Source organism: Schistocerca piceifrons, chromosome 6 (assembly GCF_021461385.2).
Source record: "Schistocerca piceifrons isolate TAMUIC-IGC-003096 chromosome 6, iqSchPice1.1, whole genome shotgun sequence".
Taxonomy (NCBI): Eukaryota; Metazoa; Arthropoda; class Insecta; order Orthoptera; family Acrididae; genus Schistocerca; species Schistocerca piceifrons.
Window position 1 is genome coordinate 435987705 of NC_060143.1, and position 24595 is coordinate 436012299.

Here is a 24595-nt window from a genome sequence, read left to right on the forward strand (position 1 = left end):
TGCCTGAATACCTGTATGTCCCATGCCTCAGATGTAGAATATAACATTGCCCGTTTGTGTCCCACAAGTACCTGCTTTTACCCTAAGGTATGGAGTGTAACCCTATATTGCACAGTGCTGAGTTATATTACGTATAATTTAAACCATCTAAAATAAGTCCTCATAGTTCATATGTTTTTCACGCTTTGTTTATCTTTCACTGAAACAGATTTGAAGCCCCAGCAATGAAAATTCTCATTGTCATCTAGCGTTCCCCTAGCTACCCGATTATATCCCAACGTCTCCCAGTTTCTCATTTCCTCGACATGATTCATTGGTTCAAATGGCTCTGAGCACTATGAGACTCAACAGCTATGGTCATCAGTCCCCTAGAACTTAGAACTACTTAAACCTAACTAACCTAAGGACATCACAAAACACCCAGTCATCACGAGGCAGAGAAAATCCCTGACCCCGCCGGGAATCGAACCCGGGAACCCGGGCGCGGGAAGTGGGAACGCTACCGCACGACCACGAGCGGCGGACGACATGATTCATTCATGCGAGCGAGGTGGCGCAGTGGTAACACTCTGGAGTCTTCATCGAGATGACTGCGTTCAAATCGCCGCCCTGCCACCCAGCTTTTGGTTTTCTTGTGATTTCCCTACTTCACTTTCGGCAAATGTCGGTATGGTTCCTTTGAACGGACACCGCGGATTTCCTTTTCCAATCTGAGCCTGCGTTTCGTCTCCAATGTGAGCGTCATCGACGGGACGATAAAACCCATTGTTCATTCATCCCATACGTGACAATTTCGTATTATAGAAACTATTGAAACAGACAGCAAAAAAGAAGTGAACATCTCGTTTGTATCAGAATTTGAGTAAGTCTAGTGGTAGTCTCGCACAGTTCGTAAAGTCGTCAGAGTTGTTCAAACAACTGTAAGAAGTTGCTGAACAGAGAGGCATCTAAACCACTATCAAGTTTTCGGTACAGTGGTATAATTCCATACTGCCAATTAAATAGATTGATGTGCTGCCTCTTCTGGCACAATTACAGATGTAATTTATTACTCTTCCGTGCCTCAGTAACGATGATGATGAGTTTAAAGCGCGAGTAAGACACAGGATTCGATGTGGGAAAGAAAGAGTATGGTTCACCTTCGTAGCTGAGTGGTCAGTGCGGGTGACTGCCATGTGGTGGGCCCGTGTTTGATTCCCGGTACTGCCAGGGATTTTTGCGTCGTGGGAAGAGTGGAACGGGGTGCTCTCAGCCTCGTGATGGCAACTGACGAGCTACCTGGCTGAGTAGTAGCGGCTCCCGACCACGAAAACTGACATCGGCAGGAAGTTCGGAGTGCTGACAACGTGCCACTCCATATCGCATCCAACGACGCCATTGGTAGAGCATGACACGGTACCGAAGGACCCAGCAGGGCCTGTTGATGGAATTACAGAAAAAGTTTGACACCACAGTTTGGTTTTCTCAGTTTGCTTCACTCCCTGGAAGAGGAGCGATGCTAATAATAGCAACTCCTATTCTTTCCTTGATACTTGTCCGATATGAACTATTTTGCAGAACTTGGCGGTTCATACCCACACCGAAAACTTTCGAGCGTTCTGGACAGACCGGAATTTGGATGATTCTTGTTAAAGAATTGTGGCAGTGTCTAGTCACATTTCCTGTCGTTAAACAGTCTCACAGCTGAACGATGAGAACAAGTAACCCACAGCTGAAAGGGGGTGGGCGCGTGCTGCGTTCCGGAGGTCGCATCTGCTGCTGTGGCTGGGGCGAAGGGCGCCTGGGGACGAACGTGATCGTCAGGCGCCCTCGCTGTCGACAAATCCGATTTATCAAGTGTTTTAAGGGACGACAACAGCTCCCCTCTCCGCTCCGTGCTGTTCTTTTTTAAGCGAGTCCTCAAGCCCGAACTTGAATGCTTCCAGAATGCTGACAATCTCGTTACTCGTGCTGAGACTCTAGTGTGGGAAAACAAAGTGGCACCGAAAAAAGTCAGAATGTCGTGCTGCCTTATGGCTCTTCTTTCTTTCAAATTTTAAGTTGTTTACTGAAAGATTCTCGTTGCGAGAATGTCTCTTTAGCCGTGGTATTAATGCAGACTTCGCTGACATATTTCGTCTGGTCAGGTAGGTGCTACCACGATATGGTTTATTAACCTCACAACTTATGTGTAGTTATTCACACAACCTGGGGAACATAGTTTTTAATTTTTGTGTAAACACCTTCCACTAGTCAACACGATAAATCCAAGGCGACAAAGGTATTTGTATTTGCTCGTGCACTAACGCAACAGTTCATTCACATGTTACATTATCGCCTCGTTTGTTTATAAACTCAGAATTATAGTCTAATTTAAATTAGTTGGTAGCTGATGTTTAAGGTCCGATGTTAAAAACACTTAGAAAACACAGAAGTGTCAGTAGTGTATCCAAACATGTCAGAACTCCGCTCTTCGTTTTAATTAGGATCAGATTTTCGTTTTTTTTCTTAAAACAGGTGAAATTCCGAAATTAGAGAAGTTTCCTACTTGAGAAATGGCGGAAACAATAATTTCGCAGCCGGAATGGCAAACAGACAGATCCCACAATGACAATACAACTGACATCGATGTTTTTCTGGCGGGAGCATTCCTTCCCGCTCGCTGTCGGATGCCAGTTAATTTAAAACAGACTAAAAGGCTTCTATTCCAGATTCAATTGTCTACAATTCTACTTTTAACTAGTTGGGATTTGACGGTGAGAGGGCTGGACTGCTCTCGCCAGTATAACACCAATGAGAGTCGGTTCCCACTGCATTGCCGTTTTCGCTGCGCAAAGAATTGTGTCTACCAGTTCTCAAATATGAAACGTATTTGTATACAAAAATTTCGTCTACTTAAAGAAAAATTCCAGCTCTCATTAAAATTAATAATCGTTGTCTGAAATGCTTACAGACATTGTAGATATCTGTACTATTCCGGTATGTGAATTTCGGATTTTTAAAATTTTTTTTACTTTTTTATTCATTTTATTTATTTATTTATTTTTAGAAGATGGAGACTGAAATTTCGTCTTCTTGTTGTAAGGATGATGCCTTCAGCTGTATTTACAGGTCCCTACTTCCTATCAATAGTCATGTTGACTGCTGCCGTAGTTCTCACCATAGCAGGAACTAAGGCGCACCTTCTATGATATGTATAACGATGATTACCCGGAATCCACATGATCACGTGGTGTCATAGATGGGGCCTGAAGAATTTCTTTTTATTTATTTGGCTTCCAGCGTGTGTACTCTGTGTAGCCATCTGAAACAAATGGTTACAACGTACATTCAGTTGTATGAAAAGAATACATAAGTGCATAATTACAGATAAAAGAGTCAAAGCTATCAAAATTTTGTCCATCTTAAATTGTTAAAAAACAATCCGTATGCGCTGTAACTGTTTGGTTGCACATTATTGACATGGTTTTTGCATTTTCGCAAATTTTGTCTATGTTTCGATGATTTGAAAATTTCTCCCGGCCTGAAACTGGTCATCGAGCGAATAAAAAAAGTGAAATTTGCAATTTTGACTGGTTTTTAGTTGTACTCTTAACAAACAGATTTAGAAGCAAAGTACACAGTTTTGATTTATCAATTCACACCATTTCTGAAGTTTTATCACAAACAAGATTAAGACTTTTCCCAACTCTGTTAAGAAAATTAACACTAATTTTATAGTAAACGAAAAGGAAGAATCTGAGGGAGTTAGTATTCCATACGGAATTTCGCAACAGAATTTCACAAACCTCTTCCCTCTCCACTGTACAGCACTTCGATCTCGGGAGTTAGGCAGCTGCAGTGGGACTGAACGAACTACGAACGACCTGTGCACGCGAAAATTTAAAAGGTGTACTTTCAGAAAGTCACAACTGCGTGCTATCAAAATTATGCCCCAAATTTTTGCCCAGCGTCGATTTCTGGGGCTGATTATCTTACAAGTGTGTGTGGGTTTTTTTTTTTTTTCCTCCTCAAAATATGAGGTCAAGTTTGTGATGTTTCCTTGTTAGAGGTAGTACAGAAATCGATGCCGTACGTGAATTTAAGGTCTTTTACGGAACGCAGAGAATTTAAAACAATTTTCTGTCGCAGCGGAGCCCTGTGCCAGCTATAGACAGTGCTTGTTGCGACAACGGCGTAACTTCGGACCTTAAATATCAGATGGCAACTAATTTCAATTAGGGTATAGAGGAGTCACGTTCTCCGTTAAATCCTAGACGCCGTCCAGTCTTGGGCAGCGGCCCATCAATGCGAGACTGTTGACGGGCAGGTTTGGTCCTTGACAGGTGACGGAGGTGGTGTCGCAGCGTAGCTCCGGAGGCGGGTCGCCGGGGCCACCGATGACGCCGGGGGCAGTTCCGGGGGCGGCGTCAGGGGCGGGGGCGGCGTCCGCTTCCGCCTCCGTTCAGGCCGCGCTACTCTCCCTCAACCAGGTAAGTGGCACTTCCAGCGGCAACCTTTTCCTCTCTAGTGTCAAACCTCGACCGACGTACCAGTTTTAGCTTTCGCGATGCTGTCATTTTATCGCCTGGTCTGCTGTCGCAGACAAGACATGTTCTGTCGTGAAACACTGACTGTTCCTGGTTATACTGTAAACTAACTGATGACACTACCAGCGTTAACCTCAGACTTCTCACAGATGATGCAGATATCTGTAATGAAGTACTATCAGAAAAAAGCTGCAAAAAATCCAGTAACATCTTGACAAGATTTCAGCATGGTGCAAAGATTGGCAACCTACCTCAGATATAAAGTAGCATCATTAGTGTTATGACCAAAGGCAGATTTCCACATAGTAACTCTCCATACGCTCTCCTGTCTTCCGCTATACTCTTCACGTCTGCGTAATTTCCGCTTGCCTTTATAGCGTCTATCGTCTTGTATCTCCTCCTTCTTCTCAATCTCACTCACAAACTAGTGCTTCCAAAGCAAGCATTCCCGTCTCGACAAATTTCCCATCCAGTTCTTCCTGTCACAATCTTCAGCATTCTCCTCGTTTCACCAATCATTTCCAACAGTCTTTCGTTACTCACTCGTTTCATCTAGCTTATCCTCCACATTCACGTCTCGAATGCATCTAGCCTTTTTTCATCCTCTCGCCTTAATGTCCACGTTCTTGCCCCATTGTTGTTGTTGTGGTCTTCAGTCCTGAGACTGGTTTGATGCAGCCCTCCGTGCTACTCTATCCTGTGCAAGCTTCTTCATCTTCCAGTACCTACTGCAACGTACATCCTTCTCAATCTGCTTAGTGTATTTATCTCTTGGTCTCCCTCTACGATTTTTACCCTCTTCGCTGCCCTCCAATACTAAATTGGTGATCCCTTGATGCCTCAGAACATGTCCTACCAACTGATCCCTTCTTCTAGTCAAGTTGTGCCACAAACTTCTCTTCTCCCCAATCCTATTCAGTACTTCCTCATTAGTTATGTGATTTACCCATCTAATCTGAAGCATTCTTCTGTAGCACCACATTTCGAAAGCTTCTATTCTCTTCTTGTCCAAACTATTTATCCTCCATGTTTCACTTCCATACATGGCTACACTCCAAACAAATACTTTCAGAAACGACTTCCTGGCACTTAAATCTATACTCGATGTTGACAAATTTCTCTTCTTCAGAAATGCTTTGCTTGCCATTGCCAGTCTACATTTTATATCCTCTCTACTTCGACCATAATCAGTTATTTTGCTCCCCGAATAGCAAAACTACTTTAAGTGTCTCATTTCCTAATCTAATTCCATAAATTGCATTATTCTAAATGAAACACTTGTCAAGTCTTTTCCTCAGACCTTTATCTAGTTTGCTACATAATTATCTCGTTTTTCTATTGAACGTCTCCTTCGCTATAGCTATGCGAGTTTTCACCTCCTGATGACATCTCTTCAGTGAACTACTCCCAACATACGTAAATGCTCTTTCTTAGCTAGTAAGAACTCATCCTATCTTAATATTTGCTAGTCTCCTTCCGTGATGTCCACCAAACTCCTTGTTTTTGCTGTATTGACGCCTATCCTATAGCCCACACAAGCTTCATTCAGATATTTTAGTACTTATTTACAGTTTCTTTCATTTTATGCCACTAATACCATGTAATTATCAAACCTTATAATTACATTCTTTTCCCATCAACACATACGCCTCTTTTTTTCCATCCAAGCCTGTCGCAATAATCTCTTCCACGTATAAGTTAAACAAGAAAGGGGGGAGGCAACAATCATGTCTAACACCCCTTGCAACGCTGCTTGCTTCCAACGTTTCTTTTCGAATCCTTAGTCTTACCTGGTGTAAATATAAATTCTGTACCAGTCGTCTTCCTCCCACTTTTCTCCTTTCTTCTTCAAAATATCCATCGTTCCATTGAACTCTGTCGAAAGAATTTCCCAAACCGGTCGGCACAGGACAAATTTCTCTATCTTTCTCATATATATTTTCCCTGCAATTTTTAACAGATCAATTGCATCTCTTGTTCCTTTTCCTCTTCAAAATTCGAAATTGTTCCTCCCCAGTCCATATACCCAATTTGCCCTGTAGCGGTTTATTCAGCACTCTCAGCAGTATATATGTCCGCAGCTCGTGGTCTAGTGGTTAGCGTTGCTACCTATGGGGTAGAACCCTCCCAGGTTCGATTCCCGGTTGGGGTGGGGTTCTTCTCTGCCTGGGGACTGGGTGTTTGTGTTTTCCTCATCATATCATCATCATCATTTGCGACTGTGGCTACATTGTACTGTGTAAAAAAATTGGACTGTGTAAAAATTGGGACTTTGTACGGGCACTGATGACTGCGCAGTTGAGTGACCCCCAAACATCATCTCAGCAGTATTTTATTTGCTTGAGAATTGGACTGACGTATACTCTTCACATTTTTTTGGTATTTCTCTTTTTCGCGATTGGTGTCATCATCATTGCAAAAAAGTCATCAGAGCATTCCCTTTCATCTTATGTCTCATTACAGAGCTAGACTATTTCCTTCGTTCCTCTGTTTCCAAAACTCTTCAACACTATTGGCAAGTTAAGGTAAAATAGTTCGGCTACCACTGGGCTACACGGTGATGAAACAAGTGAATGTATGAGAAAATTTAGTTCCATAAATGAACTGCTAAAGAGACTCTTTCCCATTATATCTTTGGAGGAGAATGTGAGGTTTGAAGAGTTAGGTAGATATATTTCCAATGTAAATCTAACAGCTGGGTCTGGGACGAACCTTACCGATTTGGCTTACGTAATGGTGAAAATTTCAAAATACTTGTAAAATATTTTGATCAGCTTCTTAATTCTCCAGAACTAATCCATAAATGCAGATACTCAAACACTCTTGAAAATCTAGAAGAACATGTACTCTCAGCTATCAAAGAAGTTATTTAAGTCTTCTAAAGTTAATGGAAAGTACTCTATTACAGCAGAACCTTTGAAATGGTCTCTACCAAAAATAAAAAAATGAACTAAAAGAAAACTTGGAAAACAGAAAAACTGCCAGGAGAGTGGAAGGTGGCCTCAATTCACCCATAACATAAGAAAGATAAGCAAGATGTTTAACAACTACAGATGAATTTCTTTGCAACTAGTTGCAAATGACATGTTTTTGGAGATTATATTGAACAGAGTAGGAACAATACTGGAGAGAAATTTTGAATATCAAGGTGGTTTTAGGAAGGGCAGATCATTTCTGAACAAATATTTAATTTGAAGTCAATCACTTGCCACACATTACTGAATTCAAAAGGTCAGTATTTCCCTTTGAAATTGCATGTAGTGTATTGTGCGAGCGTATAGTATGAGGTATTCTTAAAATCTCATTGCCGCGATGGTACCATTGGTTAGTCATCCAAATTCCAGGCTGTCAGCTCACCAACCCATTATTTTATTTCACAAAGTTAAATCATTGATTATAAGATTTAAATATATTTAAAGAGTTCATTTTATGTACATGAAATTAATATATTCAATTTAGTTGTTCTTGTAAGTGAAAAAACTACACATGCAGAGAATGTGCAAGTGCCAGTGATGTTGCCGAGTACTTATGGCAGGATACTGAGAATAAAAGAAAGTTAACTGTTGAAATTGAAGAAAAAGGCATTATTCCTTTATCCACTTATGTGAGTCTGTAGGTAATGACGATGAAGGAAGTGGCAGTAAATTGCATTCTGTCGCCTGTAAATGGAGGGTTTATGGTGATATTATCAAGCTCCCATTCGCTGTTTGACAATAGTGACTCACACTTCCTCAGAATGCTAGACTAACAGTGGAACTTGAACGTTTCAAGCTCCATTCCCCAGGCATTATTCATGAAATTTTGTGTGCTGCAAAAAAGTACCAAAGGTGATTTCAGTAACAAAACATCCAGTGAGATACACGTGGAAACATGTTTCACCAAAAGAAATGAGGATATTCCTTGGAAAAAACAAAAACAAAACATGACTCTGTATTCAAAGGCTGAGTTAGGTGACTATACAGCTGAATATTGGTAGGCCAACCAGCATTCATTAAGGATTTTTTTCCCTTGTCTCATATTTTTCCCAGTCTTCTCTAACCCTATTTTCCACACAAACCAAACAGCAGATTGGGTGGACACAAATGGTAAAAAAATAGGTGTGGAAATGCTCCAAAGGAATGGCTCCACTTCTGAATAGTAACAAGTGCCATGGCTAGGAGTCTCACTTTATTTAATTTTATCTATCAACGTCTTACAAGAGTACACCAAAAGTTTGTAGCTGACTCTACAGTTGTCAACTGAACGAATATCGTGATGAGTGGAGGCAACCATTTCACCTTGGCAACAATACTTTCTTTAGCAAAACAGCAGACAGAAAATTTTCATTTGGTTTCTCAGTTGTGTGACTAAGCTTATTGAACATAACTATAGATTGTTGTTTTTAGATGCCTTGACTTTTGAATTCTCCAGTCGGTATTTGGTACCACATCACTCAGTGAGACCACTCCATACTTCTCTCAGTCTCAACAAAAGTTTTACAATGATCTTTTTAATAAAGTTTTCTTTTATTTTTGTGACCGCAGGGATCCAGAGCATTGTTTCTGAGAGACAATGTTCTTTTTCCTGAGTCATTTTACAGTGCTCCTTCACAGACACATAAAACCATTTCTCCATTATCTTGCAGGGAAGAGGCATTCTCTCCAACAACACAAGAAGAGAGGAAAAGAGAGAGAGAGAGAGAGAGAGAGAGAGAGAGAGAGAGAGGGGGGGGGGGGGGGGGGGGGGGCTGGGACACAAATATTGAAATGGTCATATCTTTATATGATTAGATACTATAATGGAGTCCTTGTTCATACTTATATGCACCACTCAGCATCTCCATTGCATGCTAATTTATTGTGTTTACTTGTTCCATCAGTCAGTTGTACTTATTTTGTTCTCTTGTTGAGAACTGCAAAATCCACCCATTCCAATCCTTTTCCATGTTGAACAGGATAATGTAAATAATTGACACTACTGGTAATTATTTATTGCAAAAAAATTCTAATTTTTATTTTTATGGTGCATTAAAAATTTGATATTAATGAAGAGACGCTGTCCCATCCTAACATCTACAGATAAAAAATTTTGAAAATAGAGAGTAAGGCTTTAAATAACGTGTACATTTACATGAAATGAATATTAAAAGGATGCATCCAAGATGAAATAAATATTACAAGGCCACATCCAAGATAGGTGTTTCAAACAGTAATTAATTATCAAATGTTAAATTGCTGATTTGTGTTAACTGTTTCAGCTGATGAGCCAGGGACAGCAGCTGTTCTTGCAGAATCAGCTGGCTGCTGCAGCAGCAGCATCAGGCTCTCTTGGACTGGGCTCCAGTACACAGCAAGTTCTGCAGCAGTTTGTGCTTTTCCAGCCTGGAGCCACTTCTTCACCCACTGCTCCAGCTCCTGGAAGCCAGGCACATTTCTTTCTGCAAAGTCGGGTGAGTGATTTTTGCCAAATATGTTGCCAACACAGTATCCCCTGGACCCAAGTCAGCTGTATAGTTTTCTAACATAGTCTAAATTTGATAATTTCAACAACAGACTCATTAATTCAGTTTCTGATGCTAATGAGATTGGATTCCAAACATTCTGCAATTATGAAAATGGCTGGGAAATAGGCCAATCAAGATGCATCAAGTCGGAACGATTTCCTAGTCTGCAATGGATATGTTACCTACAATTTTTGTTCATTTATCATGCTGCTCTGTACTAAATATAGATGAGGTAAATTACACAGAATGAAGTGCATAGTGAAAATATGTCATCATGTTCCACAGAAATGAGAAACTGCGTTAAAAATTTTCTTATAAACGAACATATATACTCTAATGCATGCTCAGTTTTAATTATTTTGCCATAATTCTTTTACATAAAAAACTGTGAAGGTCCTATCATCTGAGTTAGTGAACTGCAAAACCACTTACTATCTTAAATATTTTATAATAAAGTGCATACTTTATAGAAATGTGTATAGTAGTGTCAGTTCCATCAGTCCTGTGTGCTGTGGTTATTCTTGGCAGAACCAGTAACTACTGAAATTGATTGTGCGTATTATAATGACAGAAGATAAAATTTAATTTTCATTTTTCAAAGTACGACTACTAAGAAAAGAGAGAATTTGCACAGGTGCATGTTCCTTGTAGTAAATGCAATCTGTTATCAAACTAGAAGAAAAATTACACTTTGCTAATGCACTAAACGTGGACTTACATTGCAGAATGTGATGGGCGTGTCTTGGAAAAATTAATGATTTCACAGGTTTTTGAAATGTTAAGAAAATGATATACAGATATCAATAATTTTCAACAGCTTTGCTCCATTCTGTTTTCTCCCCACTTTCTCAAAGTTACAATACTCTGTCACTGTCATCTGTGAGACAGGATTTTCTTTTAAAATGTTTTTGCATATCATACATAAAATTCCTGTTACAACCTGTCTTCCCTTTCTATTTCAATGCCATATTCTCTCTGTAGCAACTGCCAACAACAGTAAGTTTCTGTTCTTGGCTATATGCCTCTGATGTTTACAGGATCTGTTACAACAAGGGTTTACTCATCAAAATCTGTCTGGGCGCGGAGTACCTACGCAGACAGCGCAGGTAACTCGCCCTTTCCTTGACTACCTGCTTGAATGCATTGTTTCCTTCCCTGTGAAACATTTGGTTTTTTGAAACCGTAGTAATTCCTGCATATCATTAGCCGCATGTCAAACATCTGCAGAATTTCAGGATGCATGAGTAGGCTATAGTGCAATCTCAGAAAGAACCTCACATTTTTAGAGAAAGAATTCATTCATGACAGAAGGCTGCAGTTTTTTGTATTTAATTTTTTAGTGCTTGGGGAATCCAGCAATCTCTCTTTTTTAAACAGTTTTCTGCATATTCAGAAAACAAAACAATTATGATCCATGCAAAGTTTTACTGATAATATTCCTCTCATTGAATAAGATGATACACAAATGCTCTTTTTTTGTATCTGCTGTCACTTGTCTGATTACAGCACCCACCATTTTGCAGTCTCTCCTCCTGCACTGACTTTTGCTTCAGCAAGAAAAGCCCTGATGCTTATCTGATTTATTTATCTTAGCATGGCATGTTTATTTTATACTTTGTGACAGAGGGTTAAAAGTGAGCATTAAGCAATTATGTGTTGTAGTACATCATAATAATTATCCAATGTGAAATGTTCATAGAATGAGGGCTTTTACAACTGGATGACATTGCTGCTGGTAAACCATTCAAGGTATACGGTTGTGGTCCTTGAAATTCTTCTGTTCCTAACATTTTGTCCGGAACTGTGCCAGACATCTTCAGAGGTGTTGCTTCTCCATTGGCAAGACTCAACATAGGAGCAACGTCACTGAGACATCCAGTGCAGTTCTGAATGAAACATTAAGAACAGAAGAGTTTTGTGGATCATGACCCTTTACCTCAAAAGATTTACCACCAGTAATGTGAAATGTGTTCCTCAACATGATTCAACTTTGTAGTTTTCCATAGTGATTTCAGATCATTTTCTTACATTATAAAATGCAAAATACAAAAATCTAGTAAACGAGAAGAAACAAGTGTTTGGATCCACATCTATGGGTAACAAGAGCATTAAAATACAAGAAATTAGAATCAGTCAGTATCATGAATATCACAGAAAATAAACCTGAAACAAGGAAAACTGAAGTATGAAATTTAATGTAACAGGAAAAGACAAGCTCATTTAACTGTATCAAGAGGTATACTCGCTACATAAAATTACTGAGACAGAATGGTTGGCCATACTTTAAGTACCTTTGGGGTACCAAATTCCAGTCCTGCCAATACACATATTAAAAGTTAAAGTGACAGACTTTCTACTATAAGTTTCTGTCTCAGAAAAAGAGAGGGATGGGTTGGGGAAGGTTAGAAAGGGTGAGGTATGGCTTTTCCTCCTAGAGGAAGGAACAAATCTTTGACTACACTTATCCTGTGATACTTTTCATAATGTATTCTGACTGACATGTCCTGTCCTAACCTTCCCTAACCTGTCACTCCCTCTTTCCTGAGGAAGGAACTAATAGTGCAGAAGGCTAGGATAGCTTTTTGCACGTTTATATGTTTTTTTAGGTAGTACTGGAATTTGGATACCTGAATTTAAAATACAAGGCCACTTAATAAATATAGGAACTGGAAATGAGTTGATGAGGGAGAGGAAACTGAGGAGCAGCAAAAGTAAATAAGAAATGACATAACTTGTCAAAGATACAGAATACTGACAAGTGCAGTTTTCTTCTGTTCATTGTTTCTCAGCCCAGTTGCAATAGTTAATTTTTCAATATAAATGTCAGTTGAATCACCTCTGCACAAAATAAAATATTTCTATGTGGAAATTTATAAATTATTTTGGCACTTTCTTAATATAAAAATATAGCCTGGCAAAGTTTCCTTGGCTATTATGTCCCAGGGTTAACAAAGTAATACTTATTTCTGGAAATACATTCTCACCATGTGAGAGATATTCACAGTGATCACAGAAAAGCACAACGAGCAGTTGCATGTGTGCCATGTATTTCCTAGCATATTCGAAAGAATGGATATGTCTTCTCATACCCACTGACAGTTCAAAGCATTACGAAAGAGAAATTACTCTCACTGTTAGAGAAAGGAGGAAAAACATAGACAACATTAGTAAGAGAAATCATTAGTGAACAGGAAGGCCAAGGAAAAATGCTATCACAACAAGGAATAAAATAAGCTTGCACATAAAAAGCAACTGAAATTATGTATTCGTCAGGTACACACAAAAGGAAAGTAAGTTTTTATTTTCATATATTGGTAGCCCAAGTTTTCCCAGCAAAAAATGTCCTAGCTGAGTAGCTGTTAAAGAATGAAAAAAAGGGTTTTGTGCATACACTAAAAAATACATTGAAGAGCCAAAGAAGGTGGTACACCTGTCTAATATCGAGCAGGGCCCCCACAAGCATGCAGAAGTGCCGCAACACTACATGGCACAGACTCAACTAATGTCTGAAGTAGTGCTGCATGGAACTGAGACCAGAAATCCTGCAGGGCTGTCCGTAAATCCATAAGAGTAGGAGGGTGTGGAATTCTCTTCTGAACAGCATATTGCAAGGGATCCCAGATGTGCTCAATAATGTTCATGTCTGGGGAGTTCGGGTGGCCAACTGAAGTATTTAAACTCAGCAGAGCATTCCTGGAGCCACTCCGTAGCAATTCTGGACTTGTGTGGTGTCGCATTGTCCTACATGAATTGCCCAAGATCATTGGAATGTACAATGGACATGAATAGATGCAGGTTATCAAACAGGATGCTTACATATGTGTCACCTTTCAGAGTCATATCTAGACATGTCAGGGGTCCCATATCACTCCAACTGCACCCACACGTTCATCCACTCGATACAATTTGAAACGAGACACGGCCGACCAGGCAACATGTTTCCCGTCATCAACAGTCCAACATTGAGGTTGATGAGCCCATGCGAGGCATAAAGCTTTGTGCAGTGCAGTTATCGAGGGTACACGAGTGGGCCTTCAGCTCCAAAAGCCCATATCAATGACGTTTCGTTGAATGGTTCACACACTGACACTTGTTGCTGGCCCAGTATTGAAATCTGCAACAATCTGCAGAAGGGTTGCACATCTGTCATGCTGAACGATTCTCTTCAGTCATTGTTGGTCCCCTTCTTGTAGGCTCTTTTTCTGGCCGTAGCGATGTTGGAGATTTGATGTTTTATCGGATTCCTTATATTCACGATATATTCATGAAATTGTCATATGGGAAAAATCTTCACTTCATCCCTATCTCAGAAGTGCTGTGTCCCATCACTCGTGCTGTATTCTGCCTGTTTACATATCTGTGCATTTGAGTATGTATGCCTATACCAGTTTCTTTGGCACTTTTTTTATGTTTTATATCCAGAATATCTCAGAAATTACATTACTGTTGTGATGATGCTGTGTGTACAAGAATTGTATAATGTTCATGCTGTTGCACAGAAACATAAAATGAATGTGTTCACAGGTGCAGCATGCAGTGGCGCAAGCAGCACAACAGCTGCAGCAGTTGCAGAAGCAACAGGCATCACAGCAACACAGTCATGCTCATGGACCATCTCCCCACAACCATCATAACCACCACCACCACCACAATCACCATCACCAACATCACAAGGCTGGTGCAACAGTGATGAGGACTCCAGAACCACAACCACCAGGCCCAGATGAGACAACTGACCTGGAAGAATTGGAACAGTTTGCAAAAACTTTTAAGCAGCGACGCATAAAATTGGGATTCACTCAAGGTGATGTTGGACTTGCTATGGGGAAACTATATGGGAATGACTTCTCACAAACCACAATCTCCAGGTTAGTTGTTAAAATTTTCTGCAAGTTGCATGAGAAAACTTATAATGTATTTTACAACTCTTCTGGTATTATGAGAGAGCACTGCCAAATCTACAGTTTCATCTAAAATTGTCTGTAACTCACATTTGATTATATCATTGCTGACTAATGACAGAGAGTTTCTGGGTTCAGTCTCAGGAAACAACCTTGGATGTTATTTCAGTAAAATCCACTCAGTATCATGGGGCCTTTATAAGCATAGCAACATCTTGCTACTTTTGTCTGATTCTGAGTCACAGCTCCATTTATAATCCTCACATTTCAACTTTATGACTTTGAATATTGAAATTCTATAAGTGTGTAATGAATCAATGAATTTAAATGTAGTTTTCAAAAAAATTAAGACTGACACAAACATTAAATGTTTTTTTTTTTTTCTTTCTTTTTTCTTCCATTGATATGCCAGAGAATTTTTTTGCTCACTGCTTTCCTGCACCTAATGTATCAATGAATAATGCATTTGCCTCTTTATCAGATATTCATTGAGTGTGCTGCAGGCAGAAGTATTTTTTATTAAAAGATACAAAATCTTCTGTGATGTTTTACATTTACCCTTCTTAATCATAATTTCTGTAGCAGTATTTTTTAATCATCACAATGAAAGAAATGGCCAAAGTTGCAAATTTCACTTTTACTTATTTGATGACTAGATTCCATTTGGGACCCAGTTTAAAATCATCCAGATAGTCAAAACTGTATTTTCCAAAATATAAGAACCATATCAAGATAACAAACTTGTGCAAATGAACAGTTATACAGCAGAGTTATCTGTATTTTCTGTAACTGTTCACTAACACTTTCTTAATAGGTATACCTTGGCACGGTTCTTATATTTTGGGAAATGCCATTTTGACTATCTGGATGATTTGAAAATGGGTCCTGAATCAAAACTAGTTATCAAGTAAATAAAAGTGAAATTGGCAGCTTTGGCTGGTTTTCTATTGTATTGATTAACACAAGTTGTTGCCCTGCAATTACTCTAGCATCCTGAAAGTTCATAAGTATTTTTTATTCCCACATATGCTAAAGTAATGCAGTCTTAAGCTGCTCTCAGGAATAGTGTGTCAGATTTTCCAGTTAATTGATCATTAACAGTACATGAACCCTTTCCCACTTCTGACATAGTAAATTGATATCTATCCAATTTAGTCCAAGTATAACCAACAGTGTAATATATTTAAAAACAAAGATGATGTGACTTACCATACGAAAGCGCTGGTCTTTAAATATGTCTGCTTGTGTCTGTATATGTGTGGATGGATATGTGTGTGTGTGCGAGTGTATACCCGTCCTTTTTTCCCCCTAAGGTAAGTCTTTCCGCTCCCGGGATTGGAATGACTCCTTACCCTCTCCCTTAAAACCCACTTCCTTTCGTCTTTCCCTCTCCTTCCCTCTTTCCTGATGAGGCAACAGTTTGTTGCGAAAGCTTGAATTTTGTGTGTATGTATGTGTCTGTTTGTGTTTCTACGACCTGCCAGCGCTTTCGTACGGTAAGTCACATCATCTTTGTTTTTAAATATATTTTTCCCGCATGGAATGTTTCCCTCTATTATATTGATATCATTAATTTGGACCCAGCAGTGTAATATATTTGAGAAAGTCTTATTCTTGAGAGTTATTGTTGTGTTTCAGGTTTGAAGCTCTAAATCTGTCATTCAAGAACATGTGCAAATTGAAGCCACTGTTACAAAAGTGGTTAGAGGATGCAGACAGCTCAGCAAGCAACCCCGGCTCCTTAAGCAACCCTCTGACAACACCAGAGGCTGTAGGCCGTCGTCGCAAGAAGCGCACATCTATTGAGACAAGTGTCCGTGTAGCACTTGAGAAGGCTTTCCTACAGAATCCAAAGCCAACAAGTGAAGAAATTGCTGTGCTTGCTGAAAGTCTGGTCATGGAAAAGGAGGTGGTGCGAGTATGGTTCTGTAACAGGTATGGGGCACACAAACTACTGTTGTTGTGGTGTAGGAGTAATTTTCTTGACATATTAATAAATTGTTGCTTCTGTGAGTTTGTTTTAGTCATTTACAGGAAATATGTGTGATTTTCAAAGAGCAGATGCAGTCTCTTGCAGAAATGTATGTGATGTGGATTCATATGGTGCTGTTAGGCAGAATGTAAAATACCAGGAAATATCATGTTTTTTAAAGAAATTTCAAACATATTTTCACTGTACCAGCAGTGTCATCATAAAGGGAATTTTGATTCACAATGAAATACTTGAATGTGATTGAAAAAAACATATGAGAACAACTTGCACTGTGAATTCCATGGGACAACTGTTATGACTATTTACAGATGACCAAAATGCAACTACACATATGCAAATGCATTTCAGTTATCTGTAAGTTGAGTAGCTAGAAGTGAGACAAAACAAAGATTTTTGAGAGAATCAGTAAAAGCTGAAGATGAAACAAAAAAAAAAGTACTAAAATAATGAAAGATCACAAATAATAGGTGTAGAATTATGTTCCATTTTTAGTACCAGAGCTGAAATAAAAATAAACTTACCTAAACAAATATCCATCAAACGTAAATCTGAGATGGAATAGAATTATGTATAGGAGGCAGCATCTCTACTTGCAGGCATAACAGTGCTGAACAGTAGACAGGTCTGTAGAAGGGATATTAAACTGCTAAATGTTCAGATTGTGTCCATCTTCAGGGCTAGCTTCGAAAGCATAGCAATTAATGTTCATTTCTAAATGCCTGTCTACTACTCAGTGCCCTTTTTATGTCATGAGAAGTGATCTACTCTACTTTGCACAAACATGCATTCAACTACTTTGAGGATACAGTTGAAGGACCTCTGGAAACCATTATCAGAATATAAGAGCTCAGATGCAGATTTTAGAAACAAGTATGATTAAGGACTCAGTACAAAATATGGATGTATGTGGGCTTGAAACTAAAGTGAGTAAGAGGAACTGAAGAACTCAGAGAACAATGGAAAAATGGCCTTAAAACAAATAAAGGTGTACTTCAAAAGGAGGAAATTCTAGACAAAGAAAATGATTGAAGTTTCTGAATGTTTGTTAGTGAACATTTTGCTATCAAATCCAGGTGGAGATACTGCATCTGACTGGAAATTGGTACCACAGTTCACAATAATTTTGTTGTAGAAGATATTACCTAGTTCCGAAAGTTATTAAATGCTGAACTGTTATTAACTTCTTCCCTTGAATCTGTTTGTCAGCTATAGCAATTATAATTTTATGTAAAAAAAACACAATTATTTACATTATATAATATACGTCTGTGCTCATTGTTTACAGTTTTGGAACTCCATTAATTCATTATATATATCAGTTACAATCTCCACTGATTGTGTCGCATGTAGATATAACATCATGGGCTGATATTTGGGGCAATTTTTGCAACAGAGCCACTCGGTATTTTGTTTATTGCTCTTGTGTGGAATACTTCACCCCCCTGAAATGATCCACTCCTCCAGAAAAAATAGACCATTTGATGTTTTAGTGCCAACAAACAGTTCTTATTACAATCTAATTTCAAAATTAGCCCATTGATTTGCTCCATAACACAACCTAACTAGCCCGGGAACAGGGTTATTTCGCTACCACCCCCTGCGTTGTTGCAGGCGCCAGAAGGAGAAGAGGATCAACCCCCCGAGTGCGGCGATGGGCGGGCCACCCGGCAGCAACACCCCTAGCAGCGGCAGTGCCGGCGGAGCGGGCTCCGGGAATGGCAGCACTGGCAGTACCACCGTGTTTGGCCACCTGGCTGGGCCCCTGGCTGCCACAGGCGCCCTGAGCATCAACGCCCACGCGCACGCCCACCCTCACCCTCACCCTCACCCACACCCGCACCCGCATGGCCCACTGTCGCTCGTCACAGGTGTGGGTGTAGGAGGACCTACAGCGAATTACTCTGCTCCTGCTGTCAAGACGGAATGACCTTTCTGAACTGTCATGCCATGGCGCATGACATATTGACTGCTCTCGATTGGTGGCAGTGTGGTGTCATTCTCTACATCAGTGAATATGTATTCTGAAAGTAGCTGTAAAAACAGTGTAAATAATGGTCGAAGTCATTCAGTAGAAGAAGAGCAAGAAACTGGACAGCTAATCGCATAACTGCAGACTCTTTAAGCGTGTGTAAACTACCCAGTTTTACAAATTCATTTGTATCTGCTGGTGTAATAGAATCTATTGACTTGGCACTGTCAAAGTGTCTGTAACATAGTGTAAGTTAAGAGTGAATTATATTGGGACAATGTTGCAAACTGGCCACAGCACCATGGGGATGGGCCACTATCACACTATATGAGGCTTGATGGGGTCAAATAATGTTTTTAAAAAGTAAGGTCTTCTGTGTCATAGATGATAGGATGAGTCAGATATTACCATGCTAATTTTTTACAAAAATAATAAATAATGTTCTATTTGTGGTATTTAATCTTCATCACAGCCAATACAGAACAATTTGTTTAACATTTCTATCACAAAAATTTATCAAAATATGTAAAGTTTTACATTGAGAAGTGTTTTACTCATTTTGTCCATAATGAGATCAGTAGTAATCATTTATAAATTTCCAAAGAATATTTGACCAAGTTATTGCCTGATCTCAAGAAGTATAATTTTTTAACTGTAGCAAACTAAATTTATGGACTCCCTTTTGGTACTTCTTGCTGTTCCTCAGAGATCATTACATTATGTAACGTATTTCTTCCATGAAGAGAGTGAAAGGAAAGTGTAATAGTGGAAAATGTCTTCCATCAAAGAAGTTCCTATCAATTCTAGTATTATCTGATATGTAAATGCAATATATAGTCGTTTGTTTGCGTGTAATGTCCTCATTCATCGGTTGAACTTTTTTGGAAATGCCATTAAATTTGACCCATGCTCATGTGCTGATGGTCAGCAAACATATGTTCATATGTAGGTGTGTGTGATCAAGACAATGCCGTACCTATGCACCCCATGTACCCACCCGTCAAAGCAGGGTTCCTCATCAAATTCTGGGCAGGACATGGGCAGCTGTGTGCGGCACAACCCGAACTCTCGACTTTCATTCTCTGCTTGTCAAGAGGACCAAGAATAAAGTGAAAGTTCCTATTGCCATCTTGGCACAACCAAATATGGTTTGAAATGTCGAATGAGTTTCGGTTCTTTTTTATTTCAGTGTGAAAACAGATGTATTGTGTACTCTTTTAAATTTAAATTATGATCATAAAAGCTAAAAATATAATAGCAGAGTTCATCATTTTAAAATTCTGCTTAATATTGTTACTTTTCACTGATTTCTTCCTATGAAAGATCTTCTCAGTCTGCTTTTCTCTGTGTTTCCACCATTGCAAAGGACGTTTCTTGGAAATACCAAAAATTAAGTTACCTCTGAGGTCATACAAGTGTTTTTATTTTCCTTGGGCTGTTAACCGTTATTGTTGTAGGATATCGATGTTATTACTTTATACCTGATTTTGTTTAGAATTTGGAATAGATTGACCAAATGTAAGCTAGTAGCAACCTATATTAACAAATGGTCATGGTGTTTATATGACCTTTTGTACTGTTGTGTACTATCTTGTGACTTCCTTCTTTTCCTTCTTGCAATTACTCATTGCAAAAAAAGTCATGTGTATCTATTCACTACTGTAGACTAAATATGAGCTGTATTGTAAATCTATTGTTTCTAATCTATCCACTTCCAAAGACTACAGACTGAGGCTATTGAAGGTGGCTTCAAAAATTCTTTTTTATTGGTGTGATATATGTCGTCCATATTTGTTTCTTAAGGTTCATTGGTACAGAATATTAGGTTCTGTGCCAGCTTACTGTGGTATTCTATAAATAGAAAATACACAAGAAGTAGGAACCATCTGTTGTCAGCATGTGTCTTGTCATCTTGTCACAGTAACACAAACTTTATATATCACATTGTGTTAACTTAGATGTTTAGAAATGATATAATAAAAACTGAGCATAAAATGAACCAATCAAATTTCTGGCCTCAGGAGTGTAAATTACTTATTTTAAACCTATTACTTTGATTGGTTCATTCTGAGAACTCTACTTGTAAAAGAAATATATAGCTGATGAACTTCAGTTTTTAAAGATTTTTCAAATATATTATGAGCAAAGATGTTTTTCAATTTTATGGAAGTTTGTTGATGAAGGAGATTTATATATTTGTGTCTGTGGAGAGATGATGTGAAACCTGAAAAGGACTCCTTCAGAGCAGCTATCCTTTTATTTTATGACTTATTTCAAACAATTTTGATACATATCATTCTGAATTTGGTGTACAAATTACAAAAGTTGTTTTGTTACTTATCTGTTAGATATTTAAATTGTTTGAAGTTTGGTGAGTTGACTGTTTTAATGCCATTTGCACTGTACAGTGATTGCTTATGCTAAAACTGATATATGTAATTTTTTTCCACACACAAAGCAGCCACCTGCCACTTTGTTACTGCCTTACATTATTGTTTCTGTTCAGAAAAGATGTACACCCTGCCAGTCCTTACATGGTTTAAGTTATTATGCTTCATACATGGCCTAATCAATTATCTGTCAATTTCTTACACTGTGGCTGAGTAAAATTGTGCTGCTATTCTGTTGTTTTCTACAAAGGACTCCAATCATTGCGGGTTAGCAAATTTTGTCCTTTTGAACATGTCATTGTTTCATGATCTTGCTTAATATTATAAAGTGGGAAAAACTTCCATATGTATATCTAATATTTTATTCTACAATACATACAAAGTGAAATAAGAAAAAAATATTTGAAGTTGTGAACTTTGTAAGATATATTCCATTCTTTTTACAGGTATGACTTAATTAAGCAGTTGAGTGCCCCCCCCCCCCCCCCAAAAAAAAAAGCCAAACTTAAATAAGTTGTGAAGCAGATTTGCTATTGTAGACAGCAGTTAACTCTTGTTTCTGCATGAGTGTACTGTTTATAAAGTCAGCAGAGAAGTATTTTGATTAAGGAAAATATCCTAGCTATGTCGCTGATGTACTTTCTCCACAGTCATTATTCAATGTGAACTACATTTCTGATCAGTGGAGTTCAGTATCAAAACAGCTACTAAGCAAATGAAAGTGAAATATGTTAACTGTACCATAGATAACACTATTTATAACTTTACTTTGTCCATTGGCAGTGTTGATATTTCAGTTTGTAACAAATGAGAATTGGTCAGATAAGAAGATACATTTGGTAGTTGTGTCTTGTTATAGCTGAATTTTTATTATGAAACATGTCACTTAAATGGAAAGTGAGATTTATGTTTAAATATTAAGGCAGTAGATATTCACTTACCTGCTGACTATTTGCATCATATATCTTCTGTGTCTGCAATCTTCTCCATTTTATTCCATCCAAAAAACTGCTGACAAACAAGTAACAAGGTGTGCAGTGGTGTTACACAATACTATGGGTTCAGAAAACCTAACCAAGAGACATAAGAAAAGGGAATTAGTTGCTTGTAAATGAAGGGTGTGTGTGGAGAAATTTTGTTTCTAAGCTAAAGGTGCTAGCAAATAACAGAAATATTCTAGATGTATGAACATCAGAAGGTAGCTTCATTTTTGTTACACATTTTGTTTAAATGATTTGATGATTGTATATTTAATGAACAATAAGTTTTTATATAAATACTTGTGTTTCAAAGATATAATTTTGCCATTGTTAATACGAGGTGTAAGAGTGGGGGCAGGGGAACAAGTACAGGATATGCACATTGGAGCTACCTGGTTGTACAGAAACTGTAAAGGAAATATATGTTATATTATTTCATGGTGTTTTGACAAGTAATGCATATCTGTACTGTACCTGCCCTCTGATTAATGAAGAAATAGGCAATAAAATTATATTGCACATTATTTTCATTAAGTAAATGTGCTCTCAGTTTATCAAGTTGTCATGTTGTCCTGATATTCTGTTGAACTTAGTTGAACTAGGAATTTAAGTTCAAAAATGTCGTAAAAACTGACATTATACATGAAGAAGACATTAAAATGATATCAGTTACAAACTTAAAAGAGATTGTGTGCAGGATTATATATTAACAAATATACAATGATAACTTTCAAGAAAATCACTGATGCATTGAAGAAAGTCTTACACAACACATTACAGAACACAGTGCCATGCTTCAATTACGCATCTCAGAAATAATAGAAATAATTGACATTCATCATTTACATGTTTTTGTATTGAGACTGCAAAAATGTCTCATAACATGATACAGAACACAGTGCCTTGCTTCTCAGAAATAACTGTAGCAGATGCTATTCATCATTTAGACAGTTTTATATTGGGACTGCATCTTTTACTACTCAGCTAATATTTGTGCACTAATAACATTCTAGACCAGGAGAGACAAGATGTGCATATTTTGTTTTTCAGTAGCAATGTAAGGACCGGCCAAGATGGCCCCACGCATTAGCACACTGCTTCTGGGATTCTGAGAGGTGTACCAATCCTGGATCAAATGTGCCCCATTGATTAATGACATGAGTCGGTGTGTCTGGATGCAGTTTCACACATCTGACTAGGTGAATACTGGGCTGGTACTTGCACCCCCACCTCAGTTACAAGATCTGCAAACATTTTAAAAATGTTCACACACTTTCACATGGGATAACACTAGATGCAGATAGGTGGAGTACACAGATTCTGTCCTGGAGAGGAAGGGGAAGGGGTGGTGACAGGTGTGGGATCTGGCCACCCTCTACAACTAACACTGCCAAATCCCAATCAACATGCCAACCCCGTGTGAAGATACAAGGAAAAAGAAGAAGAAGAAGAAGCAGAATAGTAATCTAGGATTTTCATCATCCTATTACATGAGACTTTTGACGAAGTTCTTCTCAGGCATCTGTTTATCTGTTTTCCGATATCTTCCATTACTTCCTTTGCATCCATTACTCTAGCCCACGGAGTATTTCAGTCAGTTCTAAAATGGTTGTTTTCATGAAAAATTGTCCATATATGGTATGAAGCTCTTCTTGGAGTTCCTGCTTACTAACATGTCATGCTTACTAATATGTCTGTACGCCCAAACATTTTATGCAGAAATGGGTCCCTCTGTACCACCACTTCAGGTCTGATTACATGAAGTGTTTAAGTCTCTCATAAGTTCTGCCTGGCTGGTTTCCTGTTAGTGTATGCTGGCAAGGAGCAGAAAACACAGGTGGGTAACACTGGACATGTTGAGTGGAGAGAAAGTCCTCTTCTCTCTTCATGCTGTTCATACTGGTAAATGTATTTCACCCTTCCTTCCTGTAAGCTCAAAGAAAAATTACAAAAAAGATATAATGGATTATTATTTAACATTAGACTGCATGTGCTGATAGGTTGAGTTTGGGAATTAATCACGAAGTAGATGACTGATTTGTGGTGGTAGCACATGCTACTCTGCACTTACTTTTGTTTATAAAACCACAGAAAAAGAAAAATAAATTTCTGTGAGGAAGATGCAGGGCAACTAAAATGCCATTAGAAGTGTTTATTTCATGTTAACATAGTTCAATAAGTCATTAGTGCCTACACTACTAGAAAAGATTTAGAAATGTGGCATTTTCAGATGTTTTAAAAGGCTTCAACCTTTCTTCTGAAACAGGAAAGTGAAGAAATGAACAACTTCATCACCATATTAATGACTAATTGGCAAATACTGGATTAAAATTTTTGATTATTCAGCTGAATAATAAGTTCTTTTTCATTTC

The 24595-nt window shown here is 38.4% G+C and overlaps 1 protein-coding gene across 1 annotated transcript in view; it reads left to right on the forward strand.

Moving 5' to 3' along the window:
* LOC124803368 (protein disconnected) overlaps positions 1-22747 on the forward strand; it is a 607629-nt gene extending 584882 nt beyond the window's left edge. Inside the window, exons 7-11 of the mRNA XM_047264554.1 lie at positions 4305-4451; positions 9745-9936; positions 14515-14858; positions 16530-16826; positions 18496-22747. Coding sequence (XP_047120510.1) covers positions 4305-4451; positions 9745-9936; positions 14515-14858; positions 16530-16826; positions 18496-18811 — 1296 coding nt within the window. The 3' untranslated portion in view covers positions 18812-22747. The remainder of the gene's footprint in view (positions 1-4304; positions 4452-9744; positions 9937-14514; positions 14859-16529; positions 16827-18495) is intronic.
* The last annotated feature ends 1848 nt before the right edge of the window (positions 22748-24595 follow it).